Here is a 23,484-nt window from a genome sequence, read left to right as displayed (position 1 = left end):
GGTCAGAGTTGCTATTTATAGAAGGTCAAGACTTCATGATAGTTTGGCCAGAGTGATAACTGAGAATAGAGCGAGTTTTAGTAGCTATGCTGCAGCTGCTTTTGTGTCTGTTATTGCTCCTGGCTCTTGAACAGATGTGATCTACATAGACTCTGGATCGCTGGTTTATAACTAGTACCGCTGCTTACAGTACTTATGAATACAGTAGCAAGGACATGTTAAACGTTGCAATACTGCTGTTGGGGTGTCAGATCAGTGGCACCTTGGGGTGTCAGATATGTGGCACCTTATCCAATGTGGATTGTTAAAACAACATAAGCCCTGTAACCTCCCCCCGATGCAGCAATTTATAAATATACTGCATCCTACAATATGAGAATTAACAGATTTTTGCAGTGCTTTGCTTTTTAGGTGCAACAAAATAAATCTAATGTATCGTAACCATCTGCTGTCCATGGCACCCTCTGCCAAATATGGGGAGAAAAATAGTTTAGCCACTGTAGCTGCCAAATATTGTCACCAGCATATGTTCCTTTGTACAATATCAGAAAATTCTTTCCACATGTGGGCAGTGGAGTAATTATATAATTAAAAATACAACTAGAAAAAGATAATAATCAGTTTCTAAGTCATGTTATTATTTTAACGATGAAAATAAATCGTGTCACGAGAGTATTGCATAGTAAAATACAAGCATTACCCAGAATACAAAGAGAAAAGGCATTTTCTAAATGGGAATATTCAAATTGTTTGTACTGCTTGATCAGGTTGACTGATAATGATCAGTGATTTATTGGTTTTAACCAGTGTGAATCAAAAAAGAAAGCTGAAAAGTTATTATATATATATGCACTGTAAAAGACATCATCCTTTTGGGTTGCCATGTAGTGCTGCCAAGGCCAACCTTATATTTTGGATCCAAGATGGGCCCCTTAGTTAATCATGTGTCACATAATTGAAAAGTTACAACCTCTATCCTCAACGTATGCCCCGCCCTTTACCTAATATATACAATCTGCTCCACCCTCTCCTTAATATTCATAGCTGTGCCTTTAAAATGCTGAACCTGAGCTCGGGTGTGGGCGCCTCTCTTGCTGTGTCTGGGCCTGGTGGCGTGTGTTACTGTTCACCTTCTGCCAGAGTCAGAGCCCTAAGCTGCCACAACTAGTGCCACCATGTCTAAACCTTTGTCTGACCATGACAGAAAGAAACAGATTTCAGTGCGAGGCCTCGCCGGCGTTGAAAACATTTCAGCGTTGAAGCAAGATTTCAACAGACATCTCCACTTTACACTGGTCAAAGACAGAAATGTGGCGACCAGAAGGGATTACTTCTTTGCTCTCGCCCACACTGTGCGGGAGCACTTGATTGGCAGGTGGATCAGAACCCAGCAGCACTACTATGAGAAAGACCCCAAAGTAAGTCACAACAGCACCAAGATTTATATAGAGTATACTGATTTAATAATTTACTTAAAAGGTGTGCTATTCTTTTAATGACAAAAAATGGCATAAACAGTAAATAAGTAAAATAAAAACTACATTTAGTATCGTTTGCCTCACATACACGGTACAGGGGAACACAGGCAACTATATGTCATCTAAGAAACTGGTTCACACCTTCAGGACATGGAAGAAAGTCTGTTTCTGCACTAATTGCCTGCTCAGTAAACCCAGGCCACTCTGTGCCATAACTTGAATCTTATACCGCGTCATGAAATAACTTCTGCACATTTTGCACACATTAAACAAAACGCCATTAATCATTTTCATAAGAACGAGAGATTTATATTCTTCCACTGTACTCCCAGCAGCCTGAAGTCAGTGTAAGGTCATGGCATTTAAACTTCATCAGGGCTGCTTAGCACTCTGCTGGTATGCTACCGTTCTTACAGTGTGTTGAAACATTAAACCTCTCCATGACCTTCAGTTCCCATCCTGTCTGACCATAAAGCACATATCCCTTACTTGTGTCATATGAGCACATGCCTGGAAGGGCATCAGAGTTCATATAAGCAGTCATATAGTCTATCAGAGAAGCTATTTCTCAGCCAGTGCAGTGTTGTTAACAGAACAAAACCTTAAAACAACAATAGGAAGCTTACGTCAGTAGAATAAAGCAGAGAAAAAAATTGCAAGCCACACCACATTATTCCTTGAAAATATCTCACTAGAGGTTTTAGAGACAGAGTAAACATTTTATCTACTTAGCAGGAGAAACATTTCCTTGTAAGATTATTAAAAATTGAATAAAGAGGATGATTTTTCCTTTTTTAACATGGGAAGAAAATGTCCCCTTTCCTCTCGGATTACTCCGCAGGGTTACTGTTCTCTAGTTTAAGTTCCAAAGCCCGTACGTATTGATCTCAGTAGGGAGTAATTTACTTCTCACATTAAGCTAGTTTTCAGATACTGTCTAATTAGATGTTGGGGGGATGACCTGTATCATCTTGTTCTGGTGCTCTAGACTGAAAGGTCAAAGGTGAATCCCTTAAAGGTCTAAACCGAAACATTGAGGAGGGTGGACATCCAAGTTCACGCTGGAGTTTTGTGTTGCATGTAAGATGGTGTACTACAAAGTCACTGTTACAGCAACTTTATTGTTGACAATGCTAATATGCATTATCGGGGGTAAAACAATTGATAAGTCTATATATATATATATATATATATATATATATATATATATATATATATATATACATATATATATATATAGTTGTATATAGTTCAATAGATACAGGTAGCTACTCAGTATTATGGCTCTGTCAGTTTTGGACCTTATTATTCGACACATCTATCTGTACCAGTTCACTCTTGACTTGAACTTCGTAGTGAAAGGGTATCAGGCTTAGGCTGACCTTTACAGCGACCTCTACAGGAGCTATTTTTGCCCGGGCCAACATTTTGGTGTTATGTAACACCCAAAGCAATCTGTCCCCCAGCCCCTTCCCTTCTCTCATCTCCTCTCCTCAGCCTGTGCCCGCCCCCTCCATGTCAGAGGAGAAGGAAAAAAAAAACTAAATGGCAAAGGCTAACCACAGGCTCAGGTGGCATATTTCCATGCACTCCAAACCATGAAGCGAAATAATTAAACTTCTGGGGTGGATGTTATTGTGACTATTGGCATATGATTTCACAGATTTGTACCCATCATGCTCCCGTGGAGACCTTGCTGTAATCCTAATCAGACAATGACACTCAATGTTTATTCAGTTTGTTTATTTCTCCCCTTCTTCCCAAACTGTAGCGCGTGTACTACATCTCCCTTGAGTTCTACATGGGCCGCACCCTCCAAAACACCATGGTGAACCTGGCGCTGGAGAACGCCTGCGATGAGGCCATGTACCAGGTGAGACAAAGACTCTCTGTCTATTCCCCTCTTTCAACTGTAAAAGGGGCATCATCTCATTAGTCCATGATGTGTTCTGTTGTCCTGTAGTTGGGTCTGGACATGGAGGAACTGGAAGACATGGAGGAAGACGCTGGTTTGGGAAATGGTGGCCTGGGGCGTCTTGCTGGTGAGCATCTTTTCACTTTTTACCCCTGCCAACAAACTTAAATAATGCATTGTTTTATATAAGAGCCTGTCAGATGTTGATTCTTTTTTTTCTTTCATGTGCTATCTCTGGTTTTCAGCCTGTTTCCTGGACTCCATGGCCTCACTAGGTCTGGCTGCCTATGGTTATGGTATTCGCTATGAATTTGGTATCTTCAATCAAAAAATTGTCAACGGCTGGCAGGTTAGAAATGAAGAAAAATAAAAACGGATGTAAAACTTTTTAGTCTGGTTTCAGTGGGCAAAAATAGCTGCTTATGTTTCTTCTCACCTTAAATCACCTACTGGATCTGTTTTCATCACTATTATCATGTCCTGATGTTCATGATTATTTTCTGTCTGGCTCAGCTCAAAAGCCACTAATGAGTGTTTTTCCCTTCATTATGAATGTCTGTCATTACCCAGGTTGAGGAGGCTGACGATTGGCTGCGCTTTGGCAACCCCTGGGAGAAAGCACGCCCTGAGTACATGCGTCCAGTGCATTTCTATGGCAGAACCGAGCATCACGCCGATGGTGTCAAATGGGTTGACACTCAGGTAAACACATTATTTAAAGAAAAAAATAATCAGGAATTGTTATTGAGGCTTTCTGAAGTGAGGTGATTTATTGATTTGGGTCTTGTCCTGTGTTGGTGTTGACAGGTAGTGCTGGCTTTGCCATATGACACCCCGATCCCTGGCTACAGAAACAACGTTGTCAACACCATGAGACTATGGTCAGCGAAGGCTCCTTGCGAGTTTAACCTTAAAGACTGTAGGTGTCTGCCAGTGTTAAAATGTTTTCAATCATTCAACAGCTGTCAAAAGAGCTTGAATGAATGGAGTGTATGTCTTCTTCCCCTTACAGTCAATGTTGGTGGCTACATTCAGGCTGTTTTGGACAGAAACTTGGCTGAGAACATCTCCCGCGTGCTGTATCCCAACGATAATGTAGGTGAAAAACATGACTATTGTACCTTTTAATTCATCAGAACGGCACAAGGGTGAACATGGAAACTGATTATAAGAAATAAGAAATCTTAAACGTTATGGGAGCTGTAGACGGTATGGCACCTGGATGACTGCATGGCTCATCTTAACTCAGATGGATTTCCATAATTTGGACCCCGACTAGTGTCCTTTGTCTGCAGCTAGAGCCACCGTGTGCTCTTTCAGCTTCCTCTGAAGCTGTCTTTTATAGTCAGCAAAGAGCTGCCCACCATGTGCCGACTCCCTAAAGGCTTTTGGAGATAACCATCCAGCTCCAGCTACCACTTATGTCAGGTCTGGTAATTTATGTCTGTGCAAGTAAGAGCAGAAGCCGTGGTGGACCCGACATCACAGCTTTGTTTAAATTCAATCCAGTCAGTGTTACAATTTAACATTAACATTATTTATTTTTAAACTGAGCAAATTAGTGGATTCCCTGATACATTCATTGCAACTATTTCAGTAGTTTAACACCAACAACAACAACAATCTCAATCATTGAAAATCAGAAAGGTTCCACTTTCACCAATTTCATGTGAATATCATTAGAGATTTCATATCAGGGTTTGCAACATATTAGTTAATTTGTCATTATTTATTTATTTTAACAGACCAATTGTTACAATTCTGAACGTTTTTATGGGGACAAAATGTTGGGGTAGTAACTTTGCAGTTCTTTCACAACTCCCTCACTTCCACAGGTGATTGCAGGTGACTAAGCACATACCTGTACCTGTTCTCCTCCACTTGTTGTTACTGTGCTCAACTCACTGTTCGTATTTGCTGTCGTGCTACTTGCATGTTTGGTAACAATTATCCTCTCAGAAAGATGCTTGAGATCCTTAAAGCCTGTCCTTGGCCTGATACCATCCCCTCCGATACCCGTTTTCCTGGGGAGCCACGGCATGTTTATTCTGATCATATTTACCAGCAGTTTGGTTTACAACAATGTCTCTGGGCTGATGGTCACCGAGGAGTTTAGTCACAAGTTTGTCTTTCAAGAAACAGACTTTTAAATTTGTCCTGTTGCAGCTCATCCACATTGTTCATGTTGACCACAGTTACAGTTACTGCCACTACGATAAAATGACATAAACAGTGAGCTACTTGGCAAACAGCCAATCAAATTGGAGCGGGGCAACCGGCCATCAGGCCTGTACCATCTCTATCTTCTCTATGGTGCCATCCACATTAATTGCAAGGCAAAGCTTTGGCCATGCTCATTGTTGTTTTCCCACACTCGAGGCACTTGACATATTGATGAGCGTGAGGCTGTCCCCAATTACTGGCCTCGATCTCGAGCCAAATGCAATTAAAATCCCACTTTAAAACTCTACGAGCCTATACTGTATCTGGAAACTGACCAGACATTGTAAACAATGGTAAATTACACCAACAAAGGGTTTTTATGTCATGCCTTAATCCAGAAATATAATCATTTCTTTATCACAATATCACTAAAATCACAATTTTTTCTGTTGCCAATAGGTGGGGCAAGGTAATAGCTTAGCCGCTTCTTTTAACACCTATATATTTATCATTGACAAAGAAAACACTGTCTTCAACACTTCTGTGGTCACCTCTACTTTGGTAGCTTAATAAATGTGAAAAAAAGATGGGAGAAGCTTTAAATTTACACAATACACGGATGCAACACCTGCAACTGTATACTATGGGGGATGTTATACAAAAGTGATTACAATTGAATGTTAAAAAACACTATATTTTAGACACAGAGCCACTGCTGTGCTACTTCTTTCTTGTTACCTTTAGTTTGGGTGATCATTTCATAAATATTGACATATTTAAGTTGTCCATTTAATACCACGTCACAAATATGCAAAATGCTATGTTTAATGAATACAACAAATGATTCATGTTTGCCTGCAGAACCGGAACAGAACAGATGTGTGTCTTTTTCCTCAGTTCTTTGAAGGAAAGGAGCTCCGTCTGAAGCAGGAATACTTTGTGGTGTCTGCCACCCTGCAAGACATCATCCGTCGTTTCAAGGTCTCTAAGTTTGGCTCCAGGGAGATTGTTCGCACAGACTTCAGCAAACTGCCTGACAAGGTGAAGCGAAAAAACCTCAACATAATACTTTCTGTCAAAAATGAAAAGATTCCCCATCCGATGTTCTCTCTGCTTTTCTTGAATTGCCTCTGTCAGTGTGTTAAATAAACAGGTTGTAGGTGGCTTTCATAGTATCTTATTGAAATTAACAGTTCAATGCATGTCATGCCATATTCTAATTCTGCGTTGACATGTTTTTATTTGTTGCATATTCAGGTCGCCATCCAGCTGAATGACACTCACCCAGCCATGACTATTCCCGAGCTGATGAGGGTTCTGGTTGATGAGGAGAAACTCCAATGGGACATGGTGAGGAAGAGCAACACTGTACCAACAGAGCTTCATGCTTCACGGCTTCATCTCTTTATTTAGAACTTACTTCTGTGGCTTTGCTTCATGTTGCAGTGTTTTTGATTGGGACATAAACTACTTACCACCACCATTACAAAATAAATTGTATATAATAGTAAAATATTGATATGTATTTCCTTTTGCTGGGGTTCAGGCTTGGGACATCTGCGTGCGCAGCTGTGCCTACACCAATCACACCGTCCTTCCTGAAGCTCTGGAGCGCTGGCCGGTCGACCTGTTTGCTCATCTGCTGCCTCGCCACCTGGAAATTGTCTATGAGATCAACCGTCGCCACCTGGAGGTTAGTACTGCACATTGCAACATGTTTTCATTTCCATAATGCACGGCATAGAATGCATATTTATGGCAGCAGAGGGATCGCATACGTCAATATTGTCTGTGGCTAAGCTTCATAGTAATAAAGTCTCGCAGTGATATAAGCTCTGCACTTTCATGGTTGAAAACAAGGTTCAAGTTAGGGAAGTGTGATGATGTCAAAGCTCGGTGCGATCAAGGACTACTTTTAAAGTGGGACCATTACAGAGTAAAATGTTAAAACAATATGAAACAAAAAATACGTGAGACTAGGAAGGCAGAAAAAAAGAAGCACAATAATTCAAATTCAGATATTACATTATGATTATGAATAGATATCTTGCAAAGTATTCTTGCCACTGTAATAAATGATAATGAATGACCACATATTAGCATGAGGGCCTAAATGTCGGAAGTCAAAGAACAACATGTCTTTATGAGCTTTTCATCATCACATCTGTTTTATTATTTTGGATTGGCAATGTTGACAATTATGACAATATAAATCTACAAACAACAATTTTTGCCTCATGTTCTTTTGAAATTTTCTAGAGAGTTGCTGCCAAGTTCCCTGGTGATAATGATCGTCTTAGCCGCATGTCCCTCATTGAGGAAAGCGGACAGAAGAGGATCAACATGGCTCATTTGTGCATTGTGGGTTCCCATGCTGTCAACGGAGTGGCCCGTATCCACTCTGACATCCTCAAAGCTACTGTGTATGTCCGCTAAATCAATATTTTTTCCTGTAATACTCTGAAGTGGTAAATAACCTAAATACAGTACATGTATGTGTAGAGTTGTAGTATCTGTTTCATAAATCCCCAGCCTCTATGCTTTCATGGGCTGCTGCATTCTGTGTGTGTGTGTGTGTGTGTCTGTGTGTGTGTGTCTGTGTGTGTTCTGATATATGTGACGCTTCACTCTGCCTGCAGTTTCAAGGACTTCTATGAAATGGAGCCAGATAAGTTCCAAAACAAGACCAACGGCATCACTCCTCGCCGCTGGCTAGTCATGTGCAACCCTGGGCTGGCTGAAGTCATCGCCGAGGTCAGCTGTGTTTTAACGTGCAAAAGTCACACAAACAACACTGTTCAGATTCAGATTCCACTTTATTGTCATTATACATAGTACAAGTACTGTGACAACGAAATGTAGTTTGCATCTATCCAGAGTGCAAAAGAAGCAGTTATGGTGCAGTGCAATGTCGTGGATAATATGATGAGACCGTATAAACAGATATATACATTCTATATCTATATATATATACATATATATATGTATACATATATATATATATACATATATATATGTATATATAGATATCTATATACATATATATGTATATATATGTATATAGATATCTATATATAGATATATAGATATCTATATCTATATCTATATATATATGTATGGGGGGCTGTCACCGTGGCTTATCTATCTTTGATTTGCTTATTTTCCATTGTTGTTAACAGAGAATCGGTGAGGACTTCATTCGTGACCTCGACCAGCTGAAGGTGCTCCGCAATTTTGTTAATGACGAGGCTTTCATTCGTGATGTTGCCAAAGTGAAGCAGGTGAAGTACTATTTCATCCTCAGTTTGCAGTTAGTTTGGAGATAATTGTGAATAGATGATCTGGCTTTATAATCGCTGGCAATAGCACAAATCTTCAAATTATTATTGCCTTAATTATAACATGCAGAGATTATTCAATGATATACTGGACTTCTATCAGGCAACTTGCAGAGATCTGTGATCCAAGAACAGCTTATCAGCATATATGAGAGTCAAGGAGTTTGTCTTCTTTGACACATAACATATGTTGTTTTCTTTTTTAATGTTAATATCTGATAGCATTTAGAATGTTGAACTTGCTGTCCTTTTTGTAATGAAGTCAATGTTTTGATAAAGTAGGAAAACAAGTTGAAGTTTGCTGTTCACTTGGAGGAGCACTACAAGGTGAAGATCAACCCCAACTCCATGTTCGACCTTCAAGTCAAGAGAATCCACGAATACAAGAGACAGCTGCTCAACTGTCTGCACATCATCACCTACTACAACCGTAAGTGCACATTCAAAATATGCTGCCTGACACATTTTATTGTCCAATTCAAATACTGTGAGTTTTAAGATCATTTCAGGGCAGAGAGTGTGTGTGTGTGTGTGTGTGTGTGTGTGTGTGTGTGTCAGACAAAAACACACACAACCCAGTCCTGTAATCTTTTCATATTTGCGCCAGGCATAAAGAAGGAGCCCAACAAGCAGTGGACTCCAAGAACTGTGATGATTGGAGGAAAGGTTTGTATAGTTTAACGGCATGCTTTAAAAAAACGGACCCACCCTCACAACTCATGTTAAATTCATCTTTCTCCAACTGTTCCTTTCAATCAGGCGGCTCCTGGATATCACACTGCCAAGATGATTATCCGTCTGATCACAGCTATTGGTGAGGTGGTCAACAACGATCCTGTGGTCGGAGATCGCCTCAAAGTCATCTTTTTGGAGAACTACAGAGTCACACTGGCAGAGAGAGGTAATTCCCACATCACAGCCCTATTCCCGTGTTTTGCCCCCTCTCAAGCTTGTCATCCTGTCCTTTTCTTTATCTGCAAATGACCCCAATCAGGACATTTTGATACGCAGCATAAAACACAAACATATTTATTGGAGTCATCAACTCTCTACTTGTGTCTTTCAGTTATCCCCGCATCTGACCTGTCGGAGCAGATTTCCACAGCTGGCACAGAGGCCTCTGGCACCGGCAACATGAAGTTCATGTTGAACGGGGCTCTAACCATCGGTACCATGGACGGAGCAAATGTTGAGATGGCTGAGGAGGCCGGCGACGGCAACCTTTTCATCTTCGGAATGTTGGTGGATGACGTTGACGCACTTGACAAGAAAGGGTAAGGAAGGAACCATCATCAGTCCAGACTTTGTATCTACATTCTCCACGTGTACCTCCAACATATTTTGTTCTGTAGCTCATAAAATCCCACCACCATATGCTATTACTTCTCCACCACACATGTGTCCTGTTGGAGTGCTGTCAAGCAAAACAATGTTTTCTACTAACTCAAAAGTAATTTGAGCGTGAGCTAAGGGGATGAAAAAGGTTCTTCCCTGTGCTTCTGTTTTTTTGATTATTTTCTGGTCCCGCTTAGATACAACGCTCATGAGTACTACAACCAGCTGCCTGAGCTGAAACAAGCTATTGACCAGATTGCTGGAGGCTTCTTTAGCCCAAAGCAGCCTGACCTGTTTAAAGAAATTGTCAACATGCTGATGCATCATGACAGGTAAAGACACATCTAACATTACCAGCCTGAGGCACACACACGCGTATACACATACAAATAAGAACGTGTATAAACTTGCATGCTGGCGCATTAAATGAAAGAGATACAACAACTTACAGTCTTTTGCATGCACACCAGCATTCAGTAGATGTAAGAATACACACATGCACATGTTCACACCATATGCATTTGCACTGACCTACATATCTGAGATAATTGCATTTTTTTCCTGCACAGATATAAGGTCTTCGCTGATTATGAAGAATATATAAAATGCCAGGAGAAAGTCAATGCTCTTTACAAGGTATGTTCCTTAAAAAGCTACATAAACCACACCATTCCTAAAGCATTCATAGTAGGATTTTAATTAGTATGGGTATATTACAATTATAACCTTGGAATCTCTTTAATTACTGATCATATTAATATCATATGATTGATTACTTAATCAATAATTTTCATTCTCACATCAGGACCCCAAGGAATGGACCAAGAAGGTGATCTACAACATTGCAGGATGTGGCAAGTTCTCCAGTGATCGCACCATCGCCCAGTATGCTCGTGAGATCTGGGGCGTGGAACCCTCACTTGAGGTCCTCCCTCCCCCTGATGACAAGCAATAAACTGTCCACATGACGGCACCACTCCCCAACTTTCCCCGCTTGTATCGCAACACGAACACCAAAAGAAGCTACATGGTGGATCATGTGCGTCTGGTAGAAGGCCCCACAAACCTGCATCCAAAAGGGATTAGTATTTAATGCTTCCTGTATTACTGCCTTGTGTTTTACACAATCTCTTGGCTCTGGTTGAGTTTACATTCTTCACACCTGCAGATTCACAATAACCAGGTTACAGTGGATACAAGAGCTTTGTGGTGAGCTTTGTGAATTTATCAGTGATATTTTTTATTGAAAAATACAAAATCTTGTATTTCTGCTCAGACCCATTCTGAATAAAATCTATCTTAAGCCTGGGTGACTTCTTCCAACTGATCAGATCCTATTTCTGGGAAAAACAGATATTTCCAGGTAATTTATTTAAGTATCATCAAATCTTAAATAAATGTGCACATATTTAATTTTCTTGCAAGGGTAACTATCGTTGGGTCATAATTGTATGTTCAAGCATCACACCCTGTCAACACACTTTGATAATCAACAGTAAACGTTGTATTAGGTGGAACTGATTGATTTTGCCAATGCTGCCAACAAATCCAATGAGAAACTGAGAAGCGAGCCCTTATATTTGCCCTTAACTGGGTTTATGACATATAGTGTGACAGTGAATTTCAGGACTGTGTCTCTGCAGAGTACAGATCCCAGAATCAGGTTTGAGAAACAGTGAAAAAAGAAATAGAATTATAAACAGAAAAAACCTCACCCGAAAACTGAACCGCATCAGGTAAAAATAGTTCAATCAGGAGAGACTGGTTATCGAGTTTTAACCATAATTTATTACAATTGCAAACAATCAAATTGTGCAACAATCAAATTGTGCAAAGTCTTTGGCGATTGGACTCCATCCTGAATTAGGATAAGCAAGGGGTAGTGATGCTGACATCTGCATCCGCAGAATCCCCCCCTGGAGTCCAGACACTGGTGGTGGTGAAGAAGAAGAAGAAGACTAGAGTTGCTGTACCCGTCGATGAATAAAGCAGGACCGACTGCTGACTGGCGGTGCCCGGGGTGGCGGAGGGTCGCATCGGTTAGAGCTGAAATGACAACTGACAGCCCTGCGGAGAAACTATTACAAGTTAGACAACAACGCTGTGATTGGTTTAGGGAATTGCTGTGCCAGGCTGGTTCATTCAACATACACGCCCCCCAATCAGCTGATGGAGTCATCGCTGTGAGCCTACAGACTGGCTCCTGAATGAACCAGCGGGTAAATAATGTCTTCCTTACTGAACTTGCGCTTGAGCTTCATTTCAATCAGGAGAGACTAGTCACCGAGTTTTAACCAGAATTTATTACCATTGCAAACAATCAAATTGTGCAACTATCAAATTGTGCAAAGTCTTTGGCGATTGGAGTCCATCCTGAATTAGGATATGCAAGGGGTAGTGATGCTGACATCTGCGCCCGCAGAATCCCCCAAAGAAAAAGGATTTATTCTTAGAGTGATAAAATAAATCAATACTTTACCTCCAGCCGCAACGGTTACCTAAGCAACACAGCAACAACTCGTCCCATCATTCGGGCGTAGCCAGGGTTAGGGTGAGCATACCCACGTACACATACCCGAGGGAAGAGGGTCTAGTTAAACAAAGTAAAAGACAGGAAAAGGTCTCAAGGGACTGCAGAACAGGATACGGGGGTCCCCAATGACCGCAGCAGCTAATAGTGCCGATCTAGATATCCTACACTACTCAACGCAGGATCCGAACAGATCCTGAAGAGTGACAGCGGGGTTCGGACAGACCACAGGCAGCTAGAATTGGGGTCAAGACGGACCGCAGACAAGGATAGATTAGGGTCCCGTGTAGACCGCAGAAAAGAACAGGGTGGATCAGAACTACCACAGTAAAGTACAGGGGGATATTAAGATCCGGAATTGATAGAGGGGGGTCTCGTCGTACCCAAGGAATGGATAGGTTGAGTCAAGGGAGACCGTAGACAAGTATAGGTAGAGTCCGGTGTAGACCGCAGAACAGACTAACGGGGGTCTCCGCTGCATAAGGCTAACAGCGATATAACTAATGCATTATACGAATCACTAATGACTACCATTACAACTGACTACTATTATGAGACCGCAGAACAGGACAGTGGGGTCAAGTTCAGACCGCAGGACAGATGAGCCGGGGCATACCGCCACACATGACACTCCAAGCCAGGGAGTCCATCCGGGAAACGAGAGGTGTCATATCCTGTATGACCGGTCACAGACGGACCGCGAAACCAGAAATGCCGGGAAAGAGAAGGTGACCTACTAAGACGGGACACGATAAGGCCGGCAAGTGTCACACTATGGCGGGTCATGCTAGACCGGCGAGTGTCAAACTTTGGCGGGTCACACAGACCGGCACATACCGTACTTGAAGGATCACAACCAGGACCCAAGTCTGTCATTCTCTGACGGGGCACATCCAGGACCAGAGCCCATCATTCTCTGACGCCTGTCTTTGACGTGTTACATCCCGGACCCGCCTGTCGTTCTGACAGGGCACGACCAGGACCAGCGCCTGTCCCTCTGACAGGGCACGACCAGGACCAGCGCCTGTCCCTCTGACACGTCACGACCAGGTCCAGCGCCTGTCCCTCTGACACGTCACGACCAGGTCCAGCGCCTGTCAACCTATGATGGGTCGGGACCAGGACAGTCCTCCCCTGCCGGGTCACCACAACACCTGGTGAACGTGCCAGACCTGACGAGTGTCATTCTATGATGGGTCCCGTTCAAGACCAGTGAAACGAGAGTGGGTAGTTTTCCTACCTCTTTGGTATGGATAGGAAACTAAGAACAGACCCATTACGCCTGTAATGACCAGAAACTATTACGTTAAACCAGGCAACGTCAACCAGAGAAGTAGAAACTCTACGTTAAGCCGGGCAACGTAAACCAGAGAAGGCAGGGAGAACCGTTTAAGTCAGGCAACGGAGAAGCAGGAAAAGAGAAAGCTTACCTTTAATGTGGCACACACTGTGGACCCACAAACTCAACAAGACTCAGGTCCTCAGGTCCCTTAGCCGGACGAGATACGCCCGTACACCAATTAACAACAATGCATCAATCACGACAGTCAAGAAGTGCAACGCACACCACCACCACCAGTTATATGTACAACTCACCACGTAGTGTAAGAATTCAAGGACCTATGATTCACCAATATGCTGTTGAGGTCAGGGTAAAGGTAGGAGGGAAAGTAGAGGACGACCACCGTCCCATTACCGCAGCCTTGTAGCTGCGATGCACCGATTGTAGCCCAAGTAGCAGCCCCTATACTACCCCGTACCTGGAATAATGCCTAGTTGATCGTACATCCGAGGCCCCCAAATACCACCTAGGTACTGGGAGTATTTTACCAGGCGGACAGGCCACATTGGAAACAGGGCCTGAGGACTACAGAAGAGACGCGTCCTCAGTTGAGGCCGCTTAATGTAATTATATCTTTTAAGTCTTTAACTCAAATCTTATTTCTGTATTTATTCGCAAGTGAGTCCTTTGCCATATTTTGGAGGTCAGTGTTGGCCAGTTGATGACATCAACAGTTGGGTGGGAAAACCCAAAAGGGGGAAGACTATATAAAAAGAGTAATTAGATACTACACTTAATCCTCCACCAGTTATACCTGTATTTTGAGAAAACAGTGATGTTAGTGTAAATACCCACCTCTCCATGTTTTGATGTGTGTGTGGCAGTTGACTGCTTTCAGATGATGAAGATCTGTAAAGGTGAAAAAAGATTCACGACTGCTTGAACTTGTCAGCCTCAGTGATCATGTGTAATTATCCTAAGCAAGTGAACTATGCAATTAATTAAACGTGGCCTTTTGTTGTATTTTGTGATGAACTTTTAATTAAGATTAAGCAAAAAATGTAAGTCAACATATATTCAATATTTCTATAATCCTCAGATATGGATGTATACTATCAGATTTATATTAGCCTAAGTAAGACATCAAACCTTTTTATTATCTGTATGTCAGATACAGATATCATGTTTCCCCTCCTCTGAAATCATCTCGGCTGAGAAATGTTGAGTGTAGGCCGCTAAAACTAATCATATTGGAAAGGTAATAAAAGTTAGCTTTAAATAAAGTAAATAAAGGGACAATGCAGAGTTAAGTGGTGCAACAAACACAGAAAACAGCAAAGAGGGATCTGGTGAGAAAGACAGTCTTGCTATCCAGCTGTCCACGGCTCTACTCTGCCTAAATTTGATTCTGCAATGATTGATGACAGTATAACATTGCTTATTGTGATAGCACACACATACAAACAAGACTTACCCTTGGTAATAATAGCTGAAACCTTGTACTTATGACAAAGTATGTACTACTTATCAAGCAAAAGAATGTATTGCATTCAAACAAATGAAGCACTGGCGCAAAAACCTCCAAAACGGAAAGTGGACTCGAGCAGTTTAAAATTCAGTACTTGGCTAATAATACTGACATTTAATGTCCGGAATAAATAGAATTCTTAACCCTGGTGTTTTGTTGACATTGGTTTGTACTCCTTATTGTTAGCGATCTCACAGACTCTATTTCTGTATGTGTGAAATCCATAATGATAATTGCACAATCAACTCCTTTTTTTTCCTAAACTAGTTTTTTAATTTCTTCTGTCCTAACATGTAAAGTAGTATTGAAGTGATATCTCTTCCATTTGACACAAACTGGACTTCCATATTTGATTATTTGATGAAGGTGAACAAATAAAAAAAATGAACATGAACTATTTTTATTACATTAGATATATAGCTGTTGGATGTTTAATATGTGCATTTTCAATTTGTGAATTTCTTATTCAGAAATTTAGATCATTTTTGTTTCACAATATGTAAACTTACTGTGCATAGTATTGCGCTTGGGGTCAGTAACTCCCTGTTCCCTGCTCTTATGCACGTGTAACGGCCGGATAACCCAAGGACCCAAACGCACAACTCAGGAAGGCAGAGGTACAGAATATGATTCTTCTACTTAACAGGTAACTACAGGTTACACACAAGGAATGCTGGAGAGCTAGGTTCAAAAACACAAGACAATCTGGCAGGGGACAAGTGCAAGTGAGGGGACCTAAGTAGTGAGGACTAATGAGGGGATGTGCTACAGGTGAGACAGGGATGGGCCAGGTGCAAGAAATGAGGACTGACAAGAAGGGAGTGACTGATGAAGGGGGCGTGCAGCAGGATCTGAAATGACAGGACAGTTAGTACACAGACAGGCAGACAGGGTGAAAATAACTTAAAGAAAAGTGTGGCGCTGAACCGTGACAGCACGGCTATTAAAACTCCAATCTCAATCTTAATACATTTATTTGGGAATTGTGATCAAAATCATGTTTCATAAAATCAAGAATTAATCAATTATAAAGGTCAAATCAACAATAAATATGTGTAATAGAGATGAGGTGTGATGCATCCGGTTAGGATGGCCCGCCTCACAGATGTGAATGAACCAATGACTGAGAAGCAAACTGGCGGATCAGCAGTACAGTGAGTTTCCCGACAGATGGTTCAGAGGTCTAACCACAATAAAAGGTTTAACAGATTCTTTATGCACATTACTTTGTATCTCTCAGGATGCGTCGTCTCTCATGCATGTTCAGGGTTAAGCGATACAAGTTTTAGTCTAAAAAGAGCGATATGATAAACTTCCACAAGAGAAAGCTTTTATTACTGTAAATAATTTGAATAAATAAAAAAGGTCTGCGATTAACTCAGACCTGCACTGCTCCCTAACCATGTATTTTCCTTGGAGATGAAAGATCAAAGTGTTATGAGTTCAATTGTGTCTGTTTGTAACTATTAACTGAACAAGAGGCACAACAAATGAGGACAGCTGTGTCGCTGTTGTCAATGTGATTGTAGCATTACCTGAGAGCTCACAGGTGTAATAAATAAGTAAGATAACTCCTTTAGGACGTGAGTTTAATGAGTTTAAAGTCCAAACTTGTATAAAACAATAGCTTTAGATAACTGCAGCAGTACATTCAACTAATTATTTAAACAGCATATTACTACACTGTAGACTATTCAGTCTGTAAAAGGGATTTCTTTTCTCATGCAGTTTTGATTATTTAGAGATCTAAAATTTCACTTCAGGGCTGTCTTTTGCTAAAAGAGGTATTGTTACCCCCATTATCATAAATTGTCTGGAATGTTACGGGTTGAAGGTGTTAAACTGGACCCACGTATACCAGGAAAATAAAGTTCACCTCTTAAGAATATTCCTGACAGCTACTTAAAACTCATGCTTCAAGGGGCTCAGGTTCAGGGCCCCAATGTGTTGGGCGCTCCACAGGGAGGAGAGAGATGGAGGTGACAGGACCTTTTCTGTCATTTCTAAATGTTGTGGCTGCTTCGGTTTGTCTTCAGCTCAGAAGGAAGTCCATGTGCGACTTTGTATCTTTTTACATTTTTCTAAAGGCTCAAACTACATAGCAGAAGAAGGAGGAATATAAAAGGACAAATCTTCTTCTGGTTAGTGTCTGGCAGCTGAAAAAACAAAACGTTTATTGTTTTGCTTTGGTGCACCTGCAGATTCATTCTGTCTGACATCTCATGCTGATCATTACATAAGCACACATTCCTCACAACTAATCATCTGGAAACATAAGAAAAAAAACACTAGTTACATGTACTCTGAATACACAATACAACACACACACACACAAATATATATATATATATATATATATATATATATATATATATATATATATATATATATATATATATATAATATATTTCAGAACCACGTCAGCATAACGTGACTATTTATCAGAACACCAACACCTGTTGCTGTCTGAACCGTCTGAACCTACGACTGTTGCTGTCTGAACTGTCACTTATTGACTGCATACGGTTTTACAACAAGAGGAACAGAGGGTGTTAAAAGGTTATGATTTTGCAGTGCGTTTCAATAGTTGAATATTTCTCAAAATCTTTTGCAATACATGTTAAACACTAACTTATTGTTTTTCTTTTCTATCTGTCTTAACGCCTTTTGTTTGAGTTTAATCCAAGTAACAAATCCATATGCTCATTCATAAACAAATCAACAAGAAAACATTAAATAAACTGACAGAGAAAACAAAAGTGAAATGTAGGGAACACATTTTGTGTGTGCACAGGCGTTTACAGGCACACAAACACACACACACACACACACACACACACACACACACACACACACACACACACACACACACACACACACACCTTCGTGTTAAGTAATCAATAAACTCGAGGGAGTGTGTCTCAGTGCAAAGTGGAAGAGTGAAAAAGAGCGGACCATAGTTATGTGACCACTTTAGTGCTGGAGCTCACTACCACTGAAACACTTCCAGCAGACATTGCTCCTGCACAGCATGGACCCAGCCTTCTACCTCAGTGTTCAGTCAACGGGCTGCTAATACCTCGAGGTTACATTGCACGCCTAATAATCCAAAAACTCTGAAAAGCTGTTGGAATCTGAGAGCTGATTACTCACTTTAACACACTGCAGCAACAAGACCACTTTTACATTTTTTTTTTTATGTTTTGGGCTTTTTCTTAAGGAACTTTACTGGAAAGCTTTTATTTGAATTGTGTGTTGTTTTTTAATGAAGGTCTACACGTTGTGAGCCAGCATTTTTATCGTAATTTGTCAATATTTTATGGAACAAGAGAAAATTAACTCAGGAGGTAAGTCTATGAAATGTTGTTTATTAATGTATTATTAATACACCTTGAAATGCATAACATCATCTGGTGCATCTGGTTAGTTCTAGCAACTGATGTTTTTCTTAATATTTTCAAAGGTGCTAGAACAACTGTTTTTTTTTTTGTTCCCATCTAACTCTTAAAGAAACTACAAACAAAAGGATCTAGTTCCATTAACATCAAGTCACCTTGTGGAGTTCTGGTGGCACACAACTATGCCGTTTGGTGACCTCCTAGAGCAGGTGGGGGGCAAAGGACGCTTCCAGATCGTGCATGTGACCCTTCTCTGCATACCTGTCATGATGATGGCCAGTCACAACCTGCTGCAGAACTTTGTGGCCGCCATGCCTCATCACTACTGCAGCGCACACATAAACCTCTCTCAGTCCCATCTGAGCCCGGAGGAAATGCTGCTGGTTACAGTGCCGCTGGACCACAAAGGAAAGCCCGAGAGGTGCCAGCGTTACGTAGCTCCACAGTGGTACCTCCTGACTAAGAATGGGACTTCCAGCTCAGGGGAGGAGGGCGACACTAAAGATGGTTTGGATGTTGACCGACAGGAATGCACAGATGGATGGTCCTATAACATGACTGAGATGAGCTCCACGATCATATCTGACGTAGGAATATTTTTTCTTTTCCCATGTGTAAATGTTTTCCTGTTATGTGTATTAAATTGTGTTACATTTTTGCCAGTGGGATTTGGTGTGTGATCAGCGCTCTTTGAAGCAAATGGGACAAACGGTCTACATGGGAGGTGTGCTTGTGGGAGCTCTTGTCTTCGGAAGTCTGTCAGACAGGTAACATTAATTGTATCCTACTAATTTTACAGTTGTAGAAATAAGTTAATCAATCAAACATGTGTCTTTTAAACATGAATAAGCATCACGAAAGACAACTTGTCTCTTCATCATGCAGTATTTTTTTTTCAAGTCATATGATGTGATATAGTCTGATTTGACTCCACTTGAAAATCCACCTGGTTTCCAGATATGGCCGGCGCATCCTCCTGCTCATATCCAACCTGCTGATGGCGGTGTCGGGAACATGTGTTGCTTTCTCTACCTCCTTCCCCCTCTACTGCCTGTTCCGCTTTGGTTGCGGCTTGGCTCTGTCTGGGCTGGGGCTCAACACCTTCTCGCTCAGTGAGCTACACCTAGCTGGATAGAGCACAATCAGTGGAGAATGACTTGACTTGATGCAGGTGCATGCTGATGATACTATAGTACTAATTTTTCAACATTCTATTGAATATCTCTTGTTCTGTGATTCTTTTTATTCCAAGTTCTGGAGTGGATCCCCACTCATGTGCGAACTGTGGTGGGCACAATAACAGGTTACAGTTACACACTGGGGCAGTTGCTCCTGGCACTCATAGCCTACTTTTTCCGTGACTGGAGGTGGTTAACCCTGGCTGTGTCTTTGCCCTTCTATGTCTTCTTCCTCATTGCATGGTGAGACGCCCAGTACTGACATGCTAATAAAACCAAAGGTTGCAACCAGAATTACTGATTAACTTCAAAAAATTGCAAAGATGTACTGATCAGAGCTATAGTTATTGCACTATTAAGATACAAACTAAACAAATGTCTCAAACAGGTGGTTTCATGAATCTTCAAGATGGTTAGCTCTGACCAATAAGCCTGAACAAGCCGTCAAGAACCTTAAAAGTGTGGCTAAATTTAACGGGCGGCATGAAGAGGGAGAAAAAATCAACATTAATGTAAGGGAGCGTGGTGCACAATGTATCTGTGTTCATAATTGTGTATCAAATCAATTTGAACAGAGAAAACTTTCCTCTTTCTGCATAGATGCTGCAGGAGTCCATGCAGAAAGAGATGTCCTGTGTGAAGGGCTCCTACTCGGTTCTGGATCTGTTCCGTACCCCCACGATGAGGACCATGACAATCTACCTCAGTGCTGTCTGGTACACGTTGAAGAAAAACTCAATGCCAGTTTTTATGCATCTCCTATGAAATTGCAATAACACCGCATGCTGTTTCCCCCCCTATTTTACTTTTATTTAGGTTATCAACCAGCTTTGCTTACTATGGTCTTGCTATGGACCTGCAAAAGTTTGGGGTGGACATCTACGTAATCCAAGTAATCTTTGGTGCTGTTGACATCCCTGCTAAAATCGTCATGACTGTGTCTATGACTTATATTGGACGCCGACCATCACAAAGTGGTGCTCTCATCATTGCTGGAATCACTATTTTGATCAACCTGCTGGTACCTCATGGTATGGTCGAACACAGGCATAGAAGTTAAATATTACACTCCAGAAACAACAGTGATCTGATGGATGTTTCACTTGTGCAGACAAACAGATGACACGTACCTGTCTGGCGGTAGTGGGTAAAGGTTTTCTTGCTGCCTCCTTCAACTGCTGCTACCTTTACTCTGGAGAACTTTACCCAACCATCATTCGGTAAGTCTTGTTTGGCAAAGATACATGTCAATTAGTTCATGTTTTTAAGGAATTTTATCTTATGTAATCCATCCATCCATTATCTGAACCGTTTATCCTGTTTAGGGTCGCGGGGAGCTGGAGCCAATCCCAGCTGTCATTAGGAGCTTATGTTATGATACAATTTAATATAGTTTACATTTAGGAATTTAGTTTAGGCCTTTGGTGCCAGTTTAAGGAATCATTGGGACTTTACTATCAGCAGCGGCTCATCATATCTTCATAGACTGTGTTATGTCCATTCAATAAAAAGCTGTTGTCCTAGCACACTAGCTTTGTTAGTTTAGCTTGTTGACGAAAATGTGCCCTGGCAGAAGTGCCGCTGACGGCGTGTCTTTGCTCATCATACTATCCTCTGAAAACTCCAGGCACCATAGTACACAAACATTCATAGGAGGCAGCTTTTTCTGAGATGTGACACCAATAAATAATCCACGTTTGTTCATCGTTTCCAGTCCAGTTAAACAGTAATTTAAAATGTGAGATGTGAAACCACCAAATACTCCACATACAGACATCTTTTCCAGTTCACTTAAACAGTAACTTAAATACCCCGTCCCTGTCTTCATTCTTCATATTGAACTGTAACCGCACTTATTTTTTGCTTCATCACCACCACCACGCAGACTGATTTAAAGGAAGAGTGTCCTAATGGCTGTTCTTTTTCTCACTCAGTCAGAATGGCATGGGCTGGGTATCCATGATGGCTCGTGTAGGAGCCATGGTGGCCCCTATGGTGCTTCTCACGGCCGACTACATACCCTGGCTTCCAGGTTTAATCTACGGAGGAGCTCCAATTCTCAGTGGAGTGGCTGCAATATTTCTTCCAGAAACACTTGGCTCACCTCTTCCTGACACAATACAGGACGTCGAGAACAGGTAATATCGAGCTCCAGAAGACAGGATCTGTTAATTTTCTTAAAATCTCTGCATGTTCCAAAATCAAAACATAACGTTGCTAAACAGCACACAGGAGGGCTTTAGGTCAAGCATTTACAGTAAATCTATCATTATGGTTTACGCAAGAAAAAAAGCACAGACGGTCGAAGAGAGAGAGAGAGAGAGAGAGAGAGAGAGAGAGAGAGAGAGAGAGAGAGAGAGAGAGAGAGAGAGAGAGAGAGAATAAACTGATTTATCCATGTTTGCATTTTCTATCTTCAACACAGGGGATCTGGAAGAGGCTCCAAAAAGCCACCAAAAGAAACAATAATCCTGCAAGACACCCAGGCCAATCTCCTGAAGCCGGCTGCCTGAGGGCATCTGGATTGTACTGCTGATGTTTTTGCTGACATTTTAATGAAAGTGGAGTGGGCACTGCTGCTTTTTGCTTGGCCTGTTAATCTGTTTGATGAACATAATACGTTTATTGTGTGGTGTGACGGCTGAAGTTGCAATGTTATTTTTGGACAGGTCAATACAGTGGAATGAAAGGCTGAAAACAAACAGACTTTTGTTTATTTGTTATACAGTAGCTTTGAGGGCTTTAAGGGATTTTAAAATCAGCGTTTATTTACAAGCCTTCTTCAGGTCATACACTATGTTATGCTTTCACTGGTATATTTCTCCTGTGTTTGTAAACAAAAATGTATTTTCATGAAGAGTTCCATGATATTTTCTGCTAAATCTAAATATTTGTGTTATTTTTATTTTTTTAGAGCATCTCTGGAAGACTTAAGTTTAGACGTTCACCTTACATTGCGACCGATTGGCTGGTCACAGATGTTTCCAACAAGGGCTCTGTTGCCATAGAGTCCGCTTCAGAAGCTTTGTAATCCATCCTGCATGACAGTTTGTATTTGAGAGACTTTATTAAACTAACAAATTCAACAATACATGTCTTCTGCAAATGTTTATCCAGGTATCCGTGTTCAAAGCGAAGAAGTTGTTAATGCCCTTAACTGTTATTTCAAGTCAACCGAGTGTAAGATGCATCTCATGATGCATTGGGTTGAGAATTGTCGCGTTGAATCAGACGCTGTGTCGCTGTTGCGTGTCATCGTGCTGATCTCGGAGGCCGTGCACGAAGGTAAACATGATATTCATCCAATCTTAGTATCATGGACATCTGTGCTGCTTGGGC

General features: G+C 41.3%; 2 protein-coding genes across 2 annotated transcripts; both read left to right on the top strand.

Annotated features, from left to right (window-relative positions):
• The first annotated feature begins 1,094 nt into the window (after positions 1–1,094).
• Positions 1,095–11,537, top strand: pygma (phosphorylase, glycogen, muscle A). Its single transcript, XM_079237441.1, has 20 exons — positions 1,095–1,418; positions 3,250–3,351; positions 3,442–3,520; positions 3,639–3,742; positions 3,964–4,095; positions 4,201–4,312; positions 4,406–4,488; positions 6,454–6,597; positions 6,814–6,906; positions 7,103–7,249; positions 7,816–7,979; positions 8,196–8,310; positions 8,736–8,837; positions 9,177–9,324; positions 9,502–9,560; positions 9,654–9,795; positions 9,961–10,168; positions 10,427–10,561; positions 10,799–10,865; positions 11,035–11,537. Exons 1-20 carry the CDS (start codon positions 1,176–1,178, stop codon positions 11,182–11,184), a joined length of 2,529 nt encoding a protein of 842 aa, XP_079093567.1. The 5' UTR covers positions 1,095–1,175; the 3' UTR covers positions 11,185–11,537.
• Positions 11,538–19,149: 7,612 nt separating this feature from the next.
• slc22a6l (solute carrier family 22 member 6, like) lies at positions 19,150–22,658 on the top strand (the record flags this gene model as incomplete). Its single annotated transcript, XM_079214210.1, has 10 exons — positions 19,150–19,554; positions 19,631–19,734; positions 19,925–20,079; positions 20,220–20,388; positions 20,534–20,657; positions 20,746–20,861; positions 20,962–21,176; positions 21,257–21,365; positions 22,080–22,283; positions 22,571–22,658. 10 exons carry the CDS (start codon positions 19,150–19,152, stop codon positions 22,656–22,658), a joined length of 1,689 nt encoding a protein of 562 aa, XP_079070336.1.
• Between the last annotated feature and the right edge of the window lie 826 nt (positions 22,659–23,484).

The sequence above is a fragment of the Taurulus bubalis genome (genome assembly GCF_910589615.1).
Source record: "Taurulus bubalis genome assembly, chromosome: 2".
In the NCBI taxonomy this organism is placed as follows: Eukaryota; Metazoa; Chordata; class Actinopteri; order Perciformes; family Cottidae; genus Taurulus; species Taurulus bubalis.
The sequence above is the reverse complement of the archived record's forward strand: the minus strand, read 5'-3'. Positions and strand labels throughout refer to the sequence as shown.